General features: G+C 40.0%; 1 protein-coding gene across 8 annotated transcripts in view; it reads left to right on the top strand.

Annotated features, from left to right (window-relative positions):
• The window catches only part of USP46 (ubiquitin specific peptidase 46), a 123,580-nt gene that overhangs the window by 24,785 nt on the left and 79,815 nt on the right, over window positions 1-18,980 (top strand). For 7 of the 8 annotated variants that reach the window (XR_013417143.1, XR_013417142.1, XM_078001598.1 and 4 more), the window contains 3 exon segments: window positions 3,526-3,606; window positions 6,494-6,707; window positions 8,417-8,646. Coding sequence is in view for 6 of the 8 variants with exons in the window: in XM_078001598.1 (XP_077857724.1) it covers window positions 3,526-3,606; window positions 6,494-6,707; window positions 8,417-8,646 (525 nt within the window). In the remaining 2 variants the exon portion in view is untranslated. 8 annotated transcript variants of the gene reach the window in all.

Consider the following 18,980-nt stretch of genomic DNA (forward strand, 5'->3'; position numbering starts at 1 on the left):
TTTTACAAGAGGGTGAGGGTATCATGGTCTAGAAGCAGCGCCAAGGATCAGGGCCCAGCAAACTTCTCCTCATGACCCTTCCAGACCCAAGCAAGCTCAACCTGAGGGGTGGTGAGGAAGTGCTGACCTCAGAGTAGAGCAAGGTTTCACTGAAGGCACAGAGAGCTCACTTTGATTTTTTGCTGTGCTGTGCTGTGCTGTGCTGTGCTGTGCTGTGCTGTGCTGTGGTACACCCAGCTTCCTGCCTGAGTGGGCCAGGCCTCTGTCTCCAGCGTATTTCTCTTGAACACTGGCCCCTGGGTTGCCATCCTTTATATGAGTCATGACCTCCACCTCCAGGTTGCCGCCTCCCAAAATGGGAAAATATTAAGATAGGTAGAAAAAGCAAACCGAACCTAAGAATTTCCAAATAGCAAAAATCATGGATTAACTTGAATATGTTCCTACCTCATAAAGAAAGATTTAATGGTATCTGTCTCCATGTGCTATACTTTTATATCTGATACTCCTCCTGGGCTCTAAGCCATATATCCTAATTTTGCTTGAAAAATGGCTATGGGGGTATATTTAATATGCATTATTTACATTGATTTATGCTTGAGATATAACTTTATTGAAAATTTTTAGTGATTTTTGTCTATACCATAAAGTCCTACCGTAATTTGATGTGTTATTTCAAAAATTCAGCCTTGTATATAGTGTCACATTATTGTGAAGGCAGTGACTAATGAAAAAACATGGAAACTATCCTAGACACAAATGATCCTTGAACTCTAAGTCTCAGATGACAGGTAAAGGGAGTTATTAGTTTGGTGGAACAATATTAAGGACCTAGGAAACAAGTGGAATTTGAAGGATGTTATGATGAGGGGAGGCTGTGTGCCATTTCTGCTGTAGTTCTGTGGTCTGAGGAGGGTCATTTTGCATTTTGTGTTTACTTAGGGACAAGTGGCCATTTTGACTGGTTCTCACTTATGTTTTGGTCATTTCTTTCTGTGACAGGAGATGCCAGTTGTGAGTCCAGAATAAATAGTAACAGCAGATCAATTTTTAAAGATGAAACTTCCTTCCTTCCTTCTTTCGTTTTCTTTTTCCTTTTCTTTTTCCTTTCCTTTTTCCTTTCCCCTTTCTTTCCCTTTCCTTTCCTTCTTTTCTTTTCTTTCTTCTTTTTTGAGGCAGGGTATCACTCTGTTGCCCAGGCTGGAATGCAATGGTGCCATCACAGCTCACTGTAGCCTCTACCTCCCCAGGCTCAGATGATCCTTCCACCTCAGCCTCTTGAGTAGCTGAAACTACAGGTTTGTGCCACCACGTCCCGCTAAATTTTGTATCTTTTGCAGAGACAGGGTTTCACCATGTTGCCCAGGCTGGTCTCGAACCACTGGGGCTCAAGGGATCCGCCCACCTTGGCCTCCCAAAGTGCTGGAATTACAGGTGTGGGCCACCATGTCCAGCCAAAACTTTTTTCTTATTCATTTAAAAATACCTGTCTCTCAAGTCTTGAGTTTCTGTGAGCTGTTAGTCTTCCATGATGGCCTGCGAAGGTAGACAGAGCCTTCTCTAGAATGATGATAGAGTCCATGGTACAAATGGAGTCTTATTTTACCTGCTTCCCAAACTACTTACCATATTGTACTGAACTTGGGTCATTTTTCCTAATCCTAGAAGACTCATTCAGGTCTTATGGAGTGATGATAATCATTTGCCAGTAACTGACCCTTAATGGGACTCAACAAAAGGTTTAATATTAGAATTGCTCTGTACAGCATTTGCTTATGATTGTGGACTCTCAAGTCTGCCTCTTGGGTTCAAGTCCTAGCTCTACCACTTACAATGGACCTTAGGTGGATTCTTAAATGCTTCTGAGTCTTAAGTTCCTTGTCCGTGCAATGGGGATGGTAATAGTACTTACCTCACAGGATTGTTGTGAGCATAAATAGCACAGTCCGTGGCACATAGAAAGTGTACCCAGTAGCTGTTATCATGTCGGATTGTCATGTGGCTTACCAATTTGATGCATTTGGGAAAGGTTAGGTTTTAACTTGTATTTCTTCACTATTTACAATATTCTTTGGACATTTGCCTTCTCAGTAAGGCCTTCCCTGACCACTCTATTTAAAGGTGCAGGCTGGGCGTCGTGGCTCACACCTATAATCTCAGCACTTTGGGAGGATGAGGTGGGAGGACTGCTTGAAGCCAAGAGTTTGAGACCAGCCTGGACAACATAATGAGACCGTGTCTCTACCAAAAATAAAAAAAATTAGCTGGTCATGGTGGTGTGCACATGTAGTCCCAGCTACTTGGGAGGCTGAGGTAGGAGGATCACTTGAGCCCAGGAATTTGAGGTTATAGTAAGCCATAATCCACTGCACTGCAGCCTGGGTGATAGAGTAACAACCTGTCTCAAAAAATGAAATAAAAAAATAAAGGTGCTGCTCTCCACCCTCTACAGCCTGCATGCCTCTCCCCCATCCTTACTCCTTGTCTTCCCCATCGCCATTTCCTACTTTATTTTTCTCCATTGCAGTATTTTCCTTCCTTCCTTCCTTCCTTCCTTCCTTCCTTCCTTCCTTCCTTCCTTCCTCCCTCCCTCCCTCCCTCCCTCCCTCCCTCCCTCCATCCATCTCCCTTCCCCTTCCCATTCCCCTTCTCCTTCCCTTCCAATGGAGTCTCATTCTGTACCCAGGCTGGAGTGCAGTGGCACAATCTTGGCTCACTGCAACCTCCAGCCTTTGGGTTCAAGCAGTTCTTATGTCTCAGCCTCCTGAGTAGCTGGGATTACAGATGCCTGCCACCACACCTGGCTAATTTTTGTATTTTTACTAGAGATGCGATTTTACCATGTTGACTGGGCTGGTTTCGAACTCCTGACCTCAAGTGATCCGTTCGCCTCGGCCTCCCAAAGTGCTAGGATTTGACAGGCATGAGACACTGCACCTAGCCCCTGCACTATTATTTTTAAATAAACTCTACAACACACTTTTCCTTTCAGTCTGTCTTCATCTGCTAAAGTGCGAACTCCATGAGAGCAGGCATCATGCGTTTAGTTCACTGTTCTGTTATCCATGCCCAGACGTAGAGAACAGTGTCTGGCTTAGTGGGTGCTCAGTAAATCTTTATTAAAATGAAGACATTGACTTTGATAGTGGTAATATGATTCTGTATGCCATCAAATATTACAAAAGCTGCTGTGGCTGTTTGAAATGCCCATGTTCCTTATTCAGAAGTTCTTGGCGATTGTTTGTTCATTTTCCTATCTTAAACTTTCTTTTCTAATTGGAAGAAAATTGAAGTCAAGTAGAGTAGGTTTGAGGGGATGAATAAGTTCAATGAGGAGAAGAATAAGGCTGACATTATTAACTGCTCTTCTGCTTTACTTCTGACACATTTTCCTTCAGTGCAAACATCACCAAATACCATATTGACTGGGGGAGATGCTTGTCTCAATAGTAGACTCTTCTAAGTATGATTTTACTTTTCATCTATTTTACATGCAACAGAACTTTTGCTATTTTTCTCTTTTAGGGCACCAATGCCTCTGCTCTGGAAAAAGACATTGGTCCAGAGCAGTTTCCAATCAATGAACACTATTTCGGATTGGTCAATGTAAGTATGTAAAATGTTTTATTTTCATCAAATGTTTTAGGGTATATGAAGCAACTCTACTCTAAGTGCATTTTTATCACTGCCAATTTTTAAATGATTGGTCATGCTCCTTAGTAGAATGCCAACGTTGGGGAGGAGGCAACTTAACCTATTTTTGAAAGTATGAGTTGTCCCAGCAAAAAACATTTAATTATTGCATTTTGGGTCAAATTTACATTTCCCCCCCATGCTTTAAGGAATTTCCTTTGCATACATAACTTTCATAATAACTTCATTAGTGTTTGTAGCCAAATCTGCTTTTTTTTTGTTTTGTTTTGAGACAGAGTCTTGCTCTGTCACCCAGGTTGGAGTGCAGTGGCGCAATCTCAGCTCACTGCAACCTCCACCTCCTACCTCAGCCTCCCGAGTAGCTGGGATTACAGGCGTGCGCTACCATGCCCGGCTGATTTTTTAGTAGAGACGGGGTTTTGCCATGTTGGCCAGGCTGGTCTCGAGCTCCGGACCTCAGGTGATCCACCCGCTTTGGCCTCCCAAAGTGCGGGGATTACAGGCGTGAGCCACCGCACCAGGCCCCAAATCTGCTCTTATATGTTCTCCCTGTGTCCTCTGGATGAACTGTTCAGCCAGTCTTTCTTTAAGTTTGCATCAGTACAACCAGCGTTTTAAAAACGTTACCAGCACATTGCCAGTGTCTTTCTTTAACAGTGTAAGTTGGTGGTGTACCTGAAGCAGGACAGGTTGGGAGGGAAAACTGGAACCATTTTATCTCAGAATTCCTGGCCTCATTTTTTTTGTGCTCAGCAGTAACCTCCTTTGTAGAAGGCTGGACCCAGCAGCTCTGCTTCCTTGGTAGGTTGATGATAATGGAGTAGTAACACGGTAGAGGTCGTGTGCCTCCATCCTCATGAGCTTTCTTCCTCACTTGATCCTTTTTCTCTGTGATATAGGTGTTAAGTGACATCAAATACTAACTCATAAACAATTGGTTCTCTGAATAATTATGCTGAACATAGTCTGTCAGTGCCCAGGTGTGGTAAGTAGTAATTTCCACTGGGAAAGCTGGAAATATTCTCTGCAAGTAAATGCTGCCCATGACATAATAGGAAGAACATTGGCTTTAATGTAATACAGACTTCGGTTTGAATTCTGCCTGTGCTACTCCCTAGCTTGTGTGATCTTGGGCAATTACTTGCTTTTTCTGAGCCTCCATTTCCCCATCTGTAAAATGGGGGTCATAATGGCTTCTACCCTTTGGGTGATAATGAAGGGTAAATGAGAGCGCCTATTTAAAACCCTGACATGAAGCTGAGACATACTGTGGACGCTCGGTAAATGTTAGTTCCTTTCCCTTCCCAGGAGTTATCCACTGAATTGGGGCCAAGTGTTACTGAAGGGTGTCTGGGGAAAGGTGAGATACTGAGTAGAAGAGAAAAGAATGGAAGGAGGAAAGCTAAGTCCTGGAATATAGGGCATTGTGTTGGTGAAATGCTGACTTAAAATTTTAAAACAAACCTTTTAGCCATTGTGCACAAGCCTCTGCTTAGCCCTGTGAAGTAAGTTATTCAAGGCATGGGAATTCTGCCCTGGCTAAGAAAAATAACAAATGCAGATTGTGGAAAGGGAAAAAAAAAAAAAGAAAGAAAGAAAGAAAGAAAGAATTAAGGCCATTTCCTAGTTTGTGTAAGGATTGTGGGATCTGTGTTTATTAATAGCTTCATTTATGTTCCCTTTGAATGGTAATTTATGAAAGTTCCAGCGTCTCTGTACAAAGAGGTTTGTCTCCTGTTACATAATTGTGTCAAAGTAGATTAAAATATAAAAATAGGAAGCCTTCTATCTTAGCATACGTAGAAATGTCATGTTAAGTATGGCAGAGCATCTGTCTCGCTCTTGGCTAAACGACACACAAGCCAACAACCAGTTTTGAGAAGGTGTTCATGTTCTATTTCAATCCTACATAGCATTTTGTAATCTGTTATTAATCTTGTTAGTTATTTCCTTAGAATTTTTTTCTTTAAATTTTATTGTGCACAAAAAATTCTAAAGTGATAGTCTCAGCTGTGTTCTTCTACAGAGGTGGTCTTATAGTCAGTTGAAAATCAGTGAGATGTTTTCCCTCTTTAATAATAATCTCAGTATCCATGCTTTGTGAGAGGTATAAAATGTTACTGGGTGGGCCCTAATGTGATTGCAGGCTAGGAACTTGGGTAGTATGGTATTGGCACAATTGCTGCCTTGGCAGAGGCAAGATCAAGGGCCATTTAGAAGTCCAGAGGGTGGGAAGCTGGGAGAGTGACATGAGGCAGCATATTTTTGCCTGTGTTGCTTGGGGTTAAGTGAGGAAATGTGGTCTGAGCCAGTGGGCAGGAGCCCTGGAATATTGAAAAACGAAAACCAGCCCCCGTTCAGTTTAGGCTGTTTCACCCGAGCAAGTGGTTCCTAATTACTGGATTTCTTTTTTATTCAGATTTTTATTTTCCCTGTCGTAGGAGTTTTGATGTATTGCAATGTGCATCTTTTATTTAGCCAGCTGCTTTCCTGAGTCTCTGCATTATGTAGATTTTTTTCTCTTCTCTCTCTCTTTTTTTTAAGCACCAGCAGGCCTCATTAGACTCTTTATTGAGGCAGAGTGCTTGTTATCATTCTCGAGACTTTGATGGGCTAGAGAAGCACCAGAATGATGTGCATTTTTCTTCATTTCTCTGTGGATCAGATGGTCACTGGTATTTACAGTAGTTAACTAGTTTTCTGATATGGTGAACTAGACTCCAATACAGGGACATCCAGGCCAGTTCATGGAGTGGGGACCTTCTCACCCTCACTACTTATTCCAGAGGTGGCTCATCCCCAGGCAATGACTTGAACCATCCCTGTTGTCCCTTGGCAGTTTGGAAACACATGCTACTGTAACTCCGTGCTTCAGGCGTTGTACTTCTGCCGTCCATTCCGGGAGAATGTGTTGGCATACAAGGCCCAGCAAAAGAAGAAGGAAAACTTGCTGACGTGCCTGGCGGACCTTTTCCACAGCATTGCCACGCAGAAGAAGAAGGTTGGCGTCATCCCACCAAAGAAGTTCATTTCAAGGCTGAGAAAAGAGAATGGTGAGTAGTAAGCAGTATAATGTGTTTAAGCCTCTGAAATAAGGAGAATTGATGGTTCTCTATCTCCTCAAAAGGAAGAGCTGAGATTTTTTCGAAAAGGGAAAATAAGCATGGTTAACTACTCGGTGTCATTTTTTAAGAAACAACATTTCTTCTCTGCCCAGTAAACATAAAACAAAACTGGGTTAGAAACATGCTTAAAAATGCACGTTTATTATTCCAATTTAGAATGACCTTTTTATTTTCTCCATTCTGGGCAGTATCATTGTAAGAGAGAAAAGTGTCCCAGGCAGCCTTCTGAGTGGGATACTCATTGGCCTAAATTGGTTGATGTAATAATTGAATAAAATAGTACTGTCTTATACACTTGTCATAGGTGACTAACATAAGTGCCTATTATCTAATCAGAGCCTCTACTGTTTTAAATATACCTCTGATTTTCATTTGCCTAAGGTAATTGAAGGATATCAAATTGATTGCTTTATATGATGTTTAGAAGTCCTGATTTTTCTATCTTCTTCTTTTGGGGAGTAGGTAGTAGAAACTAGGTGCGTATTCCAGAAGTTTTGTATTGGCAGTTTTTATGACTATAAAGATATTTGTTATGGCAATTACTATTTATCTTAGAGTCAGCCTTCCTTCATCAGATGTGCATGGTTAATCAGGTATTTGTTTTATAAAATCTCTTTTAATTTGATTGCTATGTTTTGAAGTTACAGTTTATACATACCAGAATAAAACTAATTTGAGTGGAGAAGGAAACAGAGCACTCTGTCAAGTTGTGAACGTGAGTAATAATGAAGGTTCACAGCTGCATTCATCTTTTGATTGTTTGTCCTTATGGCGGGGAGCAGCAGGAGGCTTCTGGAATCATTTGTATTTGGTTTCAGAACACTATCAGATAGATGCATGCTCACACATATCCCTCATCTCCCTTCTGTGTTTCATCTAGGCTGCTTCCAGGCTGGTCCAGGGTTTGATATGATCTTTGGGAAGACACCCTAGTTGTTCTGAATAAATTACCCAATGAATACTTAATTGATCATTGGTAGTTACATCATATTAAAAATTCATATTTTATCAGGGAACTTATCTAGTAACTTCTGTTCTTTTGTAGAACAAATAGAACTTTTGGTAGTTTTATATAAATGTGATGACTTTAGGCAGATACGGGAAATTTTGTTTTTGGTACGTGGTGGAAAATGGAAATGAATTAAAAAAATTCTTTGGAAACTTACTCATTGAAGCTGCTTGGTAGAGATGAGTATGTTTATATTCCATACCTGTTCACCCTTTCAGTATAAAAATTGAAGTATGGGCTCTGGGCAAGGTGGCTCACGCCTGTAATCCCCGCACTTTGGGAGGCCGAGGTGGGCAGATCATGAGGTCAAGAGATCGAGAACATCCTGATCAACATGGTGAACCTGGTCTCTGCTAAAAATACAAAAATTAGCTGGGCATGGTGGCACGCACCTGTAGCCCCAGCTACTCAGGAGGCTGAGGCAGTAGGATCTCTTGAACCTGGGAGGCAGAGGTTTCAGTGAACTGAGATCGTACCACTACACTCCAGTCTGGCGACAGAGCAAGACTCCGTCTCTTAAAAAAAAAAAAAAAAAAAAAAAAAAAAATTAAGTATGGCATGTAACACTAACTACATCCATTTGCTTTTCAAGAACCAGAGACTGAAATAACCACCTTCTGCTTTCCAGATCTCTTTGATAACTACATGCAGCAGGATGCTCATGAATTTTTAAATTATTTGCTGAACACTATTGCGGACATCCTGCAGGAGGAGAAGAAACAGGAAAAACAAAATGGAAAATTAAAAAATGGCAACATGAACGAACCTGCAGAAAATAATAAACCAGAACTCACCTGGGTCCATGAGATTTTTCAGGGAACGCTTACCAATGAAACTCGATGCTTGAACTGTGAAACTGTAAGTACTAGGGGAGCTCTCATGTAACTCGCGTGTTCATATTTATGTAGGCTATGTTGCATGTGATTGCAATGTGGTATTATAGCATTTAGCAATTATCTGCAGTGTATGTAAATGATCCTATTTTTGCATATGAAACTCAAGTGCAAACTTTTGGAAGCACATATCCATCCAGGATGTCTCAGCAGGCCAAAGCTGAGTAATGAAGAAAAATCTCCTCAAATGCTGAATTGCTTTACACCATGGGCAAATTTTGGGGTCTACAGATTTAACCTATTGAATTGGATGTCAACCAGTTACCTTACAAAGATTTTGGTCATTGGGAGGTCATGTGTAATGTGGAACAGGACCATCACCCCAATTTAGAGGCAATCAGCTGTGGTATGTTGAACTTGGAGTCAGAAGACAGGCTAGACTCCTGTTTTTATAGCAGTTAACTGCGTATTTGGGGCGAGTTACTTACAGCACTGTTTTGAGGGTTGGATGAGCTTATGTGTTTGGATGGGTCTGACACATGGTAGGTACTTAATGTTAATTGAATTTGAAGATATGTTCTCCAGAGCATGATTCAGGATGTCATATTTGCTTGGCATGTTTAACTTCAACTCTGTGGGTGGCCTCATATTTTGCTACTTAAGAGCTGAGCTCTGGAGCCAGGCTGCCCAAGTTTGTATGATAGCTTTTCTGCTTAATAACTAGCGGACCCTGTGCAAATTATTAATCTTCTCTGTCCTCAGTTTCCTCATCTATAAAATGGGGATGATGAGAATGCCCATCTTGGAGGGTTGGTGGGAGGATTAAATGAGTTGACACCTAGAGCCATGCTTGGCACATGGCAAGTGGACAATAAATGTCAGCTATAATTTTTTATTCTAGCTACTACTGACAGCATAGAAAGTCTATAGGTTCATTAGGGATCTCAAAGTTTCTTGACATTGTATGAAAAATTCTATAAGATTGTGCATTTTTCTGGAAAGAGAGTTAGTAGCTTTTGTCAGATTCTGCAAAGAGCCTGTGTCTTAGTCTGGTCTGCCTACAACGCAATCCTTCATGGATTGCTTAAACAACAGAAAATCATTTCTCACAGTTCCGGAGGCTGGAAGTCCCAGATGAAGGTGCTAGCAGGGTCACGTTCTTGGTGAGGACCTTCTTTCTGCCTTGCAGACAGCTGCCTTCTGGCTGTGTCCTCACTTGGTGGAGATAGAGAAAGCAAGCTCTCTCGGGTCTCCTTTTATAAGGGTACAAATCTTATCATGAGGGCTCCACCCTCATGACCTGTTTGCCTCTCAGAGGCCCATCTCCAAATACCATCCCATTAGAGATGAGGGTTTCAACAGATGAATTTTGGGAGGACACAGACATTCAGTCCATTGTGAGCTGTAACCCAGAAATGTTTAAGAAATGTAGATTTACACATCAACATCTATGTTGGGAGAAGCTTTTTGGGTTTTGGCAGTCTTTCTTCCATCCTTTTAAACAATTTTTGAGTCAAGCATTCTGTTTTACCCGTTGTAGAAGCAATTAGAAAACATAGCTAAACAAGAAGAGACTAAAAGTTACCAGTCATCTTCCCACCTAGAGATGATGAATTTGTAACATTCTAAAAATTAGCCCAGAGATAACCACTTGAACATTTAAAAATATATCCTGCCAAAACATTTTCTGCATATAAATATGCCAATAAGTATCCAGAGATCTTCCCTCCCTGCCACCATCTCTGTCTCTCTCTCTTCTTCCTTCCCTCCCATTTTCCCTCTCTTCCTTTCTACTTTATATTCCAGTAAAGTTCAAATGAATACAAAAGTAGAGGCAGTAGTGTGGTGTTTCCCATGTGTGTATCGTTCAGGATCAGTGATTGGTAACACTTTGGCCAATCCTGATCCTCACCTGCAACCTTCCCCCGCCCACCCTTTTTTCCTTGCAATTTGTTTTTTGAAGAAATCAGGGTGTTTGTCCTATAGCATTTCCCACATTCTGGAAACATCCTTGTGGTGTACTTTAACATGTATGGTAAAATGGCAGTATGTTTCTACCACCCTACTCTTTGTTTTTATTTTTATTTTATTAAAAAAATTTTTTTGAGACAGTCTCGCTCTGTCGCCCAGGCTGGAGTACAGTGGCTTGATCTCAGCTCACTCCAACCTCTGCCTCCCGGGTTCAAGTGATTCTCCTACCTAAGCCTCCTGAGTAGCTGGGATTACAGGTGCCCGCCACCATGCCCGGCTAACTCTTGTATTTTTAGTAGAGACGGGATTTCACCATGTTGGCCAGGCTGGTTTTGAACTCCTGACCTCAGGTAATCCCCTGCCTTGGCCTCCCAAAGTGCTGGGATTACAGGCGTGAGCCACCGCACCTGGCCCCTACTCTTTGTTTTTATTTAATTGATCTATTTTATATTCATTTTTCTCTCTTCTTTTGGGTCAATGAAATATTTTTCATTTTTTGGCATTTAATATATTACATTTCCAAATTCATTTAGAGGTTACTCTGGCGATTACAACATGCATCCTTGACCTCTTTCATTTTTTTTCCCACTTTTCCAACAATGTTAGAGCCTTTAATATACTTTATCTCCCTCTGTCTTTTGTATTACCATTTTGTGATGAATTCATGAATTTTAATATATTTCGTGTGTTTTAATCCATTATAGTTTTTTATTCCTTTTGATAGTCAGCTTATTTTCAGAATAATTTTGTATACTTTTAAACATCAAAACTAGGGCTATATTGTAAATATGACAATTGACAGATTTTCAATATTTGTCATTTAATAAGGGTGTACTCCTTCACACCATCCTTACCTCACCTCTTACATCTATTCTGTTGCCACTCCCTGTCTGCTGTATCTCCCTTAATATACTTTTCTTCCTCCCTGCTACCATCCTGGCTCAGGCACCCGTCAACTCTTGGCTGGCAGTCTCAACTAAACTACTGTAGTAACTCCTACTGGATTCTCTGTTTTTTCCTCTGGCCTTCCTCCATGTTACTCTCCTACCTAAAGTATAGTAGTGGCCTGCAGTCTCACTGAAAATACCACTGCCTACAAATTCTTACATAATCTGGCTCTGTCTGTCTCTACAGGGTCATCTTTGCTATTCTGTTTCTTACTGTAGCTTTAGTGTAGCTTCTCAAGCGTTTTAAACCCCTTCCTGCTTCAGGTCCTTTGCACATGCCACTTTCTGTCTGGAATGCACACCACCTGCCCCTATTGCTTGACTAAAACCTCTTCAGGTTTCAACTTGTGTTAAATCCCAAGAGAGGCCTTCTCTGAATTTCCAACTTAATGAAGTCACCTTGTATAATCTTACAATAGTCTACTTTTCTGTGATAGCACTTTGTTGTATTTATGTATTTATCTATATGTATTTTGTATGCAGCATCTAAACTGTAAGATTGATGAGGACAGGGATAGTGCCAGTTTTGTTTCTCTCTCTGGTGCCCAAGGAGTAGTTGACATATAATAATTACTCAATAAATAGTTGAGTGAATAAATAAATGAAAATGTCATGTTTCTTGAAGAAGAAAACTATATGTTATGGGAAAATATTTTGATTTATTTCATGAGCTAGAATTGAGAAATGATTCATAGTAAAGCCTGGTCTAGACTGGTAAGTATTGAAATTATTTTTTAAATTAGGAAATACATCATGTTTATAAAGAAGTGTATGTGTGTATAGTGTATGTTTATATATAGGCTACGTATACATTTTAAAGAATAGTTAAAAAAATCCATAGGCATATACACCTATAAAAAATGGAACATTAGCAATAACTTTGAAACCCTCTGTGTACTTCTTTGCAATTTAATTTTCCTCTCAATCTCATCCTTTGCCCAGGAAATAACCATTGTCTTCCATTTTGTGTGTCAATGCTATCTTTTCTTTGTAGTTTTACATACATATGCATGTGTATTTCTAGACATTTACTTAGTTCTGCATGTTTATGGCTTTTATATAGATGAAATCATATACATGTATTCTAAACTTGCTATTATCATTAAAGATTATATTAATATTTTTGAGAATTGGCCATTTCTTTGTAGCGTGGTTCATTCATTGTTATTTTATAGTATACCATTGTAGGAATATACTGCAGTTTGTTTTTCTATTCTTCTATATGGTGTGTCTAGTTTTGGCTTGTAGACAGTGCTGCTACAAACTATCTGCTGGCCCACATGGGCAAAATTCTCTCTGGGATATCCTTTTGGGAGCAGAATTGCTGGCCATAGGGCATGTGCATCTTCAGATTTCCTAGGTAGTGCCAAATGTTTCTAAAGTGGTGGTAAGTTAGTTGCATTAGTAGAGTTTTGTTTTTTTTTTGTTTTGTTTTGTTTTGTATGTGTGTGAGACAGAGTCTTCCTCTGTCACACAGGCTGGAGTGTAGTGGCACGGTCTTGGCTCACTGCAACCTCTGCCTCCCAGGTTCAAGCAATTCTCCTGTCTCAGCCTCTGGAGTAGCCAGGATTACAGGTGCATGCCACCACACCCAGCTAATTTTTGTAATTTTAGTAGAGATGAGGTTTTACCATGTTGGTCAGGCTGGTCTTGAACACCTGACCTCAGGTGATCTGCCCACCTCAGCCTCACAAAGTGCTGGGATTACATACATGAGCCACAGCGTGTGGCCACATTAATAGAGTTTCTAATGTTGACCCCACTTTGTATTTTTGTGAGAAACTGAATTGGGGCTTTATCTTTTATATACATGGTTGGATTGTGAGATCTAAAATTTTTAGGATTTTTTGCCACTATGTTTATTAGTGAGATTGGCTTGAACTTTTCCTTTCTCCACTGTACTTGTCTGGTTTTGCTATCAACATTCTTGTGAAATTGGTTCTCTCTTTTCTTTGGAAGAGCTTCTATAAGTTTTTATCTCTTTGAATGTTTGATAGAACTGATGACCTATTTTTGCATATCTGAAATATATAGTTCAGTTTGGCTTGTTTTTGACATTTTGATACATATCATAAATATGTATCATTTGTGTTTTGCCTTTTGCTCAGTGTCCCTTGTAAGATTCATTTGTGTTGTTGCATGATGCTTTAGTTTATTCATTTTTATTGATGTATGGTATTCTATTGCATGAATATGCCACAGTTTACCAATTCATTTTACTGTTGATGGGTATTTGGCTGTTGCCAGTTTGGGGCAATATGAACAATGCAGCTATGAACATTTTAATACATATACTGTAGTGCACATGAACCCAGTTTCTTTAGGATATGCACATCAAGTAAATGTGTTAGGTCATATTGTATGCTTTTCATTAACATCATTAGAAAGTGTCAAATTCCCAAAATGGTTATACCACTTTACACACTCAGTATATGAGTGAGTGCTTTCATTTCTCTACATCATCTATCCCTGCTCTTCTCAGATATCTTCACTTTTGCTAATCTAGTGGCTTTGTACAGTATTCTTTTATTCAGTAAATATGTGGGTTTTTTTTTTTTCTTTCCACATTTGCTATGTAAAAGCCTGAGGCACTTGAGGGTACAGTGAGAGCCCTGCCTTTCTGGAACTTCCAGCATGGACACAGTCTTTAATGACAAAATGAGTAATTAGTTAAGTAATTATAATTGCAAGATGCCGTGAAGAAGAACAGAGTACTGCATGAGTTTATGATATGGGAACCAGAACAAGGGGGCTTCAGTTCCTACATTTGTAGCCAGAGAACCTGTACCAGACTCTACAGTAACACTGTTGCTAAATCCATCTTTACTCAGTGTGGATTTTCAGGAAGACTCAGAAGATGGACTCAGACACATGTGTAGTTTTTTTTTTTTTTCCCTTATGAAAAGGTCAGCTGATCCCAATAAATGCAAATATTGCATTGTCAAGTATTTATATTGCAAAAGCTTTTACCTAGCTTGTTATCTCCTGGAGGGTTATCACGAGTGGGAAACCTGTGCCCAAAAATGCCTTCGAAATTTTTGGATGATACTGTAGTATTTGTTATAATGGATTCCAACTGTTTATACTTGTTTTGTAGAAGTAGATGCGAGTGTGCCGGTATGTCTTTCTGGAAAATGGGGCAATCTGTAAAACCTACTTTTCTTCCTCCTGAAATGATAAGATGATTTCAGGCAAGAGTGTTTTTTCTCTGGAGTTACTTGGATAATCACCTCCATTTTCTTAGCTCCTTCAACTGGATGGGATCCTAGCAGTCATTTAATCTTTTTTTTTCTGCCAGTGCTGAGTCCCTTCTATGATATCCTAGCCAGTTGGTCAACAGCATCTGATGGACCCAGTCCAGAGGCAGGGAATCAATCTCCCAAGGCGTTGCATTCCATTTTTAGAAAGCTCTAATTGTTAGAAAGCCCTGTACTTTCTAAGAAAACACATAGCTTGCAGGCTTTTTCTGTTACTATAAAATGTTGAGTACTTGGTGTGCAAGAAGACCTAATGGGAAAGATTTCCTTCACCTGGATGAGAAACAGGGTGCCTCTTTTGAGTAACATCCTTTGCCTAGGGCAGACAGCCTTTAGATGGTGCTTCAGTCAGAATTGCCAAGACCCATGTTTGTGAAGTCTAACTGTGGGATTAAATGGCACTAGATCCTGAGCAGCAAATTAGCCCCTGGGGGTACCTTGCCATTGTCGCTGCCTCAGCTGCTAGTTCCTTCAATTGTGGAAAACCTTTTTGCCAGCCTTCATGCTTTCAGAAAACAATGATTTTCTTTTTCTTTTTTTTTCCTGGGTCTCACCCTTTGTAAATGTTGCTTATGCTTGCAGTGCAAATGTCAACTGAGGGATTTGTGGAGACAAACAGTTTCATTCTGCAATAGACTTGGAGAGACTATTTTAAGGGGTAATTCATTGCTGACTTTTCTGGATAACCTTGATAAAGGCACTTCAGAATTGGGGCTTGGATATTCCACTGTAGCCTTGCATGTTCCCTTGGTTATTCTTTTGTTTGGTTCATAAGATTTGTTAGCCCAGTTGGAGCTTAATTTTGCCACTGTTTATTTTAATTTTCCCTCTTTCCATTTAAGCTGAGCTTTTGCTCTACAAATCTCTGGTTTTCCCATGCTTCTCAGTGGCTTTAACACATTTGTATCTGCTACTGGAGCCAAAAGGTTGTTTTAAGAACTGCTTTATTAAGTACCAATTTTACAGCTCCTCATTGCTTTGTTTGCAGAGGTTCAAATTGATTAGTAGAGCTTCTGAGGCTTTTGCAGATAGGAGTAGGGCTGGGTAATGGAGGGAGGTGTGATAGTCAGTGGAGATTCTGAGTCCCAGAGATTCATTCAAATTGGCTGTAGTTGCACTTTTCCCAAGCCCACCACTGGGTACCTTTTAAAGCCAGCACAGTTTCGGCTCATGATTGAACAGCGCAGAACTGCCACCTCATCACCTTTTCTACTAAGCTCAAGAAAAGAATATGGGGATTTAGAAGCTGACTTTATTTATTTATTTAGAGTTAGGGTCTCCCTCTGTTGCCCAGGCTGGAATACAGTGGTGGTGATCAATAAGATTTTTTTTTGAGATGGAGTCTCACTCTGTCACCCAGGCTGGAGTGTAGTGACGTGATCTTGGCTCACTGCAACCTCCCCTTCCCGGGTTCAAGCACTTCTGCTGCCTCAGCCTCCCAAATAGCTGGAATTATAGGTGCCTGCCACCACGCCTGGTTAATTTTTGTATTTTTTAGTAGAGACGGGGTTTCACCATGTTGGCCAGACTGGTCTTAAACTCCCGACCTCAGGTGATCTGCCCGCCGTGGCCTCCCAAAGTGCTGGGATTACAGGCGTTTTTGTAGTCTGGGCCTCACTATGTTGCCCAGGCTGGTCTTGAACTCCTGGCCTTAAGTGATTCTCCCACCGTAGCCCTCCAAAGCACTGGGATTATAGGCATGAGCTACTTCTGCGCCTGGCCTGAATATGATTTTAATTTCTTAAGAACTTAGCAAAGCTCGTGATTTATATGTATACCCTATATGTAATCAATTTTATTAATTGATTTGCAGTTAATTACTTTAAAAAGAATATTAAGTGAGAGGTCTCTTATATGCTTTTAAACTAAGAGTTTTTGAGAGACTTCCATGCTCAAAATTGAGGGAGAAGAAAGGAGAATAAGATATAGCTTGCACTTGCTAAGAGTATTGGAGTCTCTTAGTGATAGATGTTTCCTTGGAGACAAGCTGTATTTTCAGTTAGACCAGAATGAGATCCTTGTGTGTGGGAAGAAAATGGTTTTCTTTTCTGGCAGCTTTCTTGGAAGAGAGAGAAGCAAAAAAACCCAACAACAACAACAACAAAAAACCCACAGAACCCCCAAACCAACACCCTTCCTCCGCCCCCCCCGCCCCCCCAGAAAAAACCCACATTATTTGTTCATTAATTGCTTTTGACTGTGTCAATCTAGAGCAAGGAGAGAGAAAAATCCAAACGGAAAGGCTTAGCGCCATGTTTTGATGGCCCCGCAGGGGTGATTCCTCTGCGCAGCACTTTCACACACTCTCATTCCAGTAGCAGTTTGCATTTGGAATTGAGAGAAACTTTTTTCAGTTAATGAATTACATTTGTTCCATTTCTCCCTCTCTCCAAAACCATTAAGTTCAGAAAAAGATTTGCATCCAACAGGACAAAATGTTTTTGTTTTTATTCCCTTCTTCGTTTAAGAGCTTAAGTAGAATGAGATCCTAGCTATCTAATTTATTTATGGTTTCAGTTGGCTATAATCTTCTTATTTCAGAGAAGGGCCATTTAGGTTAAGAAAAATGTTCTGCCAATTAAGGAAAATATTGTGGATTATTTTTAAAAATTAGAAACAGAAATTAATAAAAACTCATAATTCTGCCACTCGGATGCCACTGCTGTCATTTAGATATATTTCCATTTGTTCAGTCTTCTGTTCAGCTATTATTTATTTAGTAAATATTTATTTCCTGTTAAATGCTGGGAATTATTTTAGGTACTAAGGATATAGCAGTTAAAGTAGAAAAATGGTCCCTTTTCTTTTGTTTACTAACATACAAATACAAAGCTATAAATTTCCCTGTAAGCCCTGGTTTAGCTGCATGCTACAAATTTTGATGGTATGTTTTCTTTGGCATTAGTTGAAAATATTTTCTGATTTCTCCTGTGATCTTTTTTATTTGATCCGTACACTAATTAGAAGTATGCTGTTTAATTTCCAAATATTTGGGATTTTCTTATATATCCTAATGGTATTTATTTCTAATTTTGTTGTGGTTAGGGAATGTATTCTGTATGATTTCAGTTTTAAATTTATTGAGATATGTCTTGTGTCCTTCCACATGGTCTGTCCTGGTAAATGTACCATCTGCCCTTGAAAACAGGATCTCTCAGCCAGGCGTGGTGGCTCACGCCTATAATCCCAGCACTTTGGGAGGCTGAGGTGGGCGGATCACCTGAGGTTGGGAGTTTGAGACCAGCCTAGCCAACGTGGTGAAACCTGTCTCTACTAAAAATACAAAAATTAGACGGGTGTCATGGCGCACGCCTGTAATTCCAGCTACTTGGGAGGCTGAGGCACAAAAATCACTTGAACTCGGGAGGCGGAGGTTGCAGTGAGCCAAGATTACGCCACTGCACTCCAGCCTGGGTGACAAAGTGAGACTCTGTCTCAAAAAAAAAAAAAAAAAAAAAAAAAGAAAGAAAAAGAAAACAGGATCTCTTAGTGTTAGAACTATTGACATTTTTGGATCAGATAATTCTTTGTTGTTGGGGATAGCCCTGTGCATTATAGGATATTAAGCAGCATCTCTGGCTTCTACCTGCTAAATGTCAGTAGCACCTCCCAAGATACAACATTGAAAAATGTTTCCGGACATTGTCAGATGTCTCCTGGAAGCCAAATTTCCCCTGTTGAGAACTACTGAGTTGAAAAGAATATTTGGCAGTTGTTGGGTGCAGCATTCTATAATCGTTAGATATGTTGGTTGATAAAGTTATTCAGATCCTTTATGTCTTTGTTGACTTTCCTGCTAGCTTTTCTGTCAGTTGCTGAGAAAGGAGCATTAAAATATTTTTGTGGGATTGTCCTATTTCTCCTTTTAATTCTGTCAATTTTTGTTTTATGAATTTTTTGACTTTTTAAAAACAACTTTGGTGAGGTATAATTTACATGCCATAAAACCTATCTAGTTAGTGATTTTTTTTTCTTTAAGTAATTTGCTGAGTTGTATAACCAGTACTATAACCTAGTTTTAGAAAATTTTCATCACACCAGTAAGATCCCTCATATCTGGCAGTTAATTCCTGTTCCGTTTGAGGTCACTACTAGTCTACTTTTTGTCTTTAGAGTTGTGCCTTTTCTGGATGTTTCATGTAAATGGAATCATACAATATGTGGTCTTTTATGTATGACTTCCT

Source organism: Macaca mulatta, chromosome 5 (assembly GCF_049350105.2).
Source record: "Macaca mulatta isolate MMU2019108-1 chromosome 5, T2T-MMU8v2.0, whole genome shotgun sequence".
In the NCBI taxonomy this organism is placed as follows: Eukaryota; Metazoa; Chordata; class Mammalia; order Primates; family Cercopithecidae; genus Macaca; species Macaca mulatta.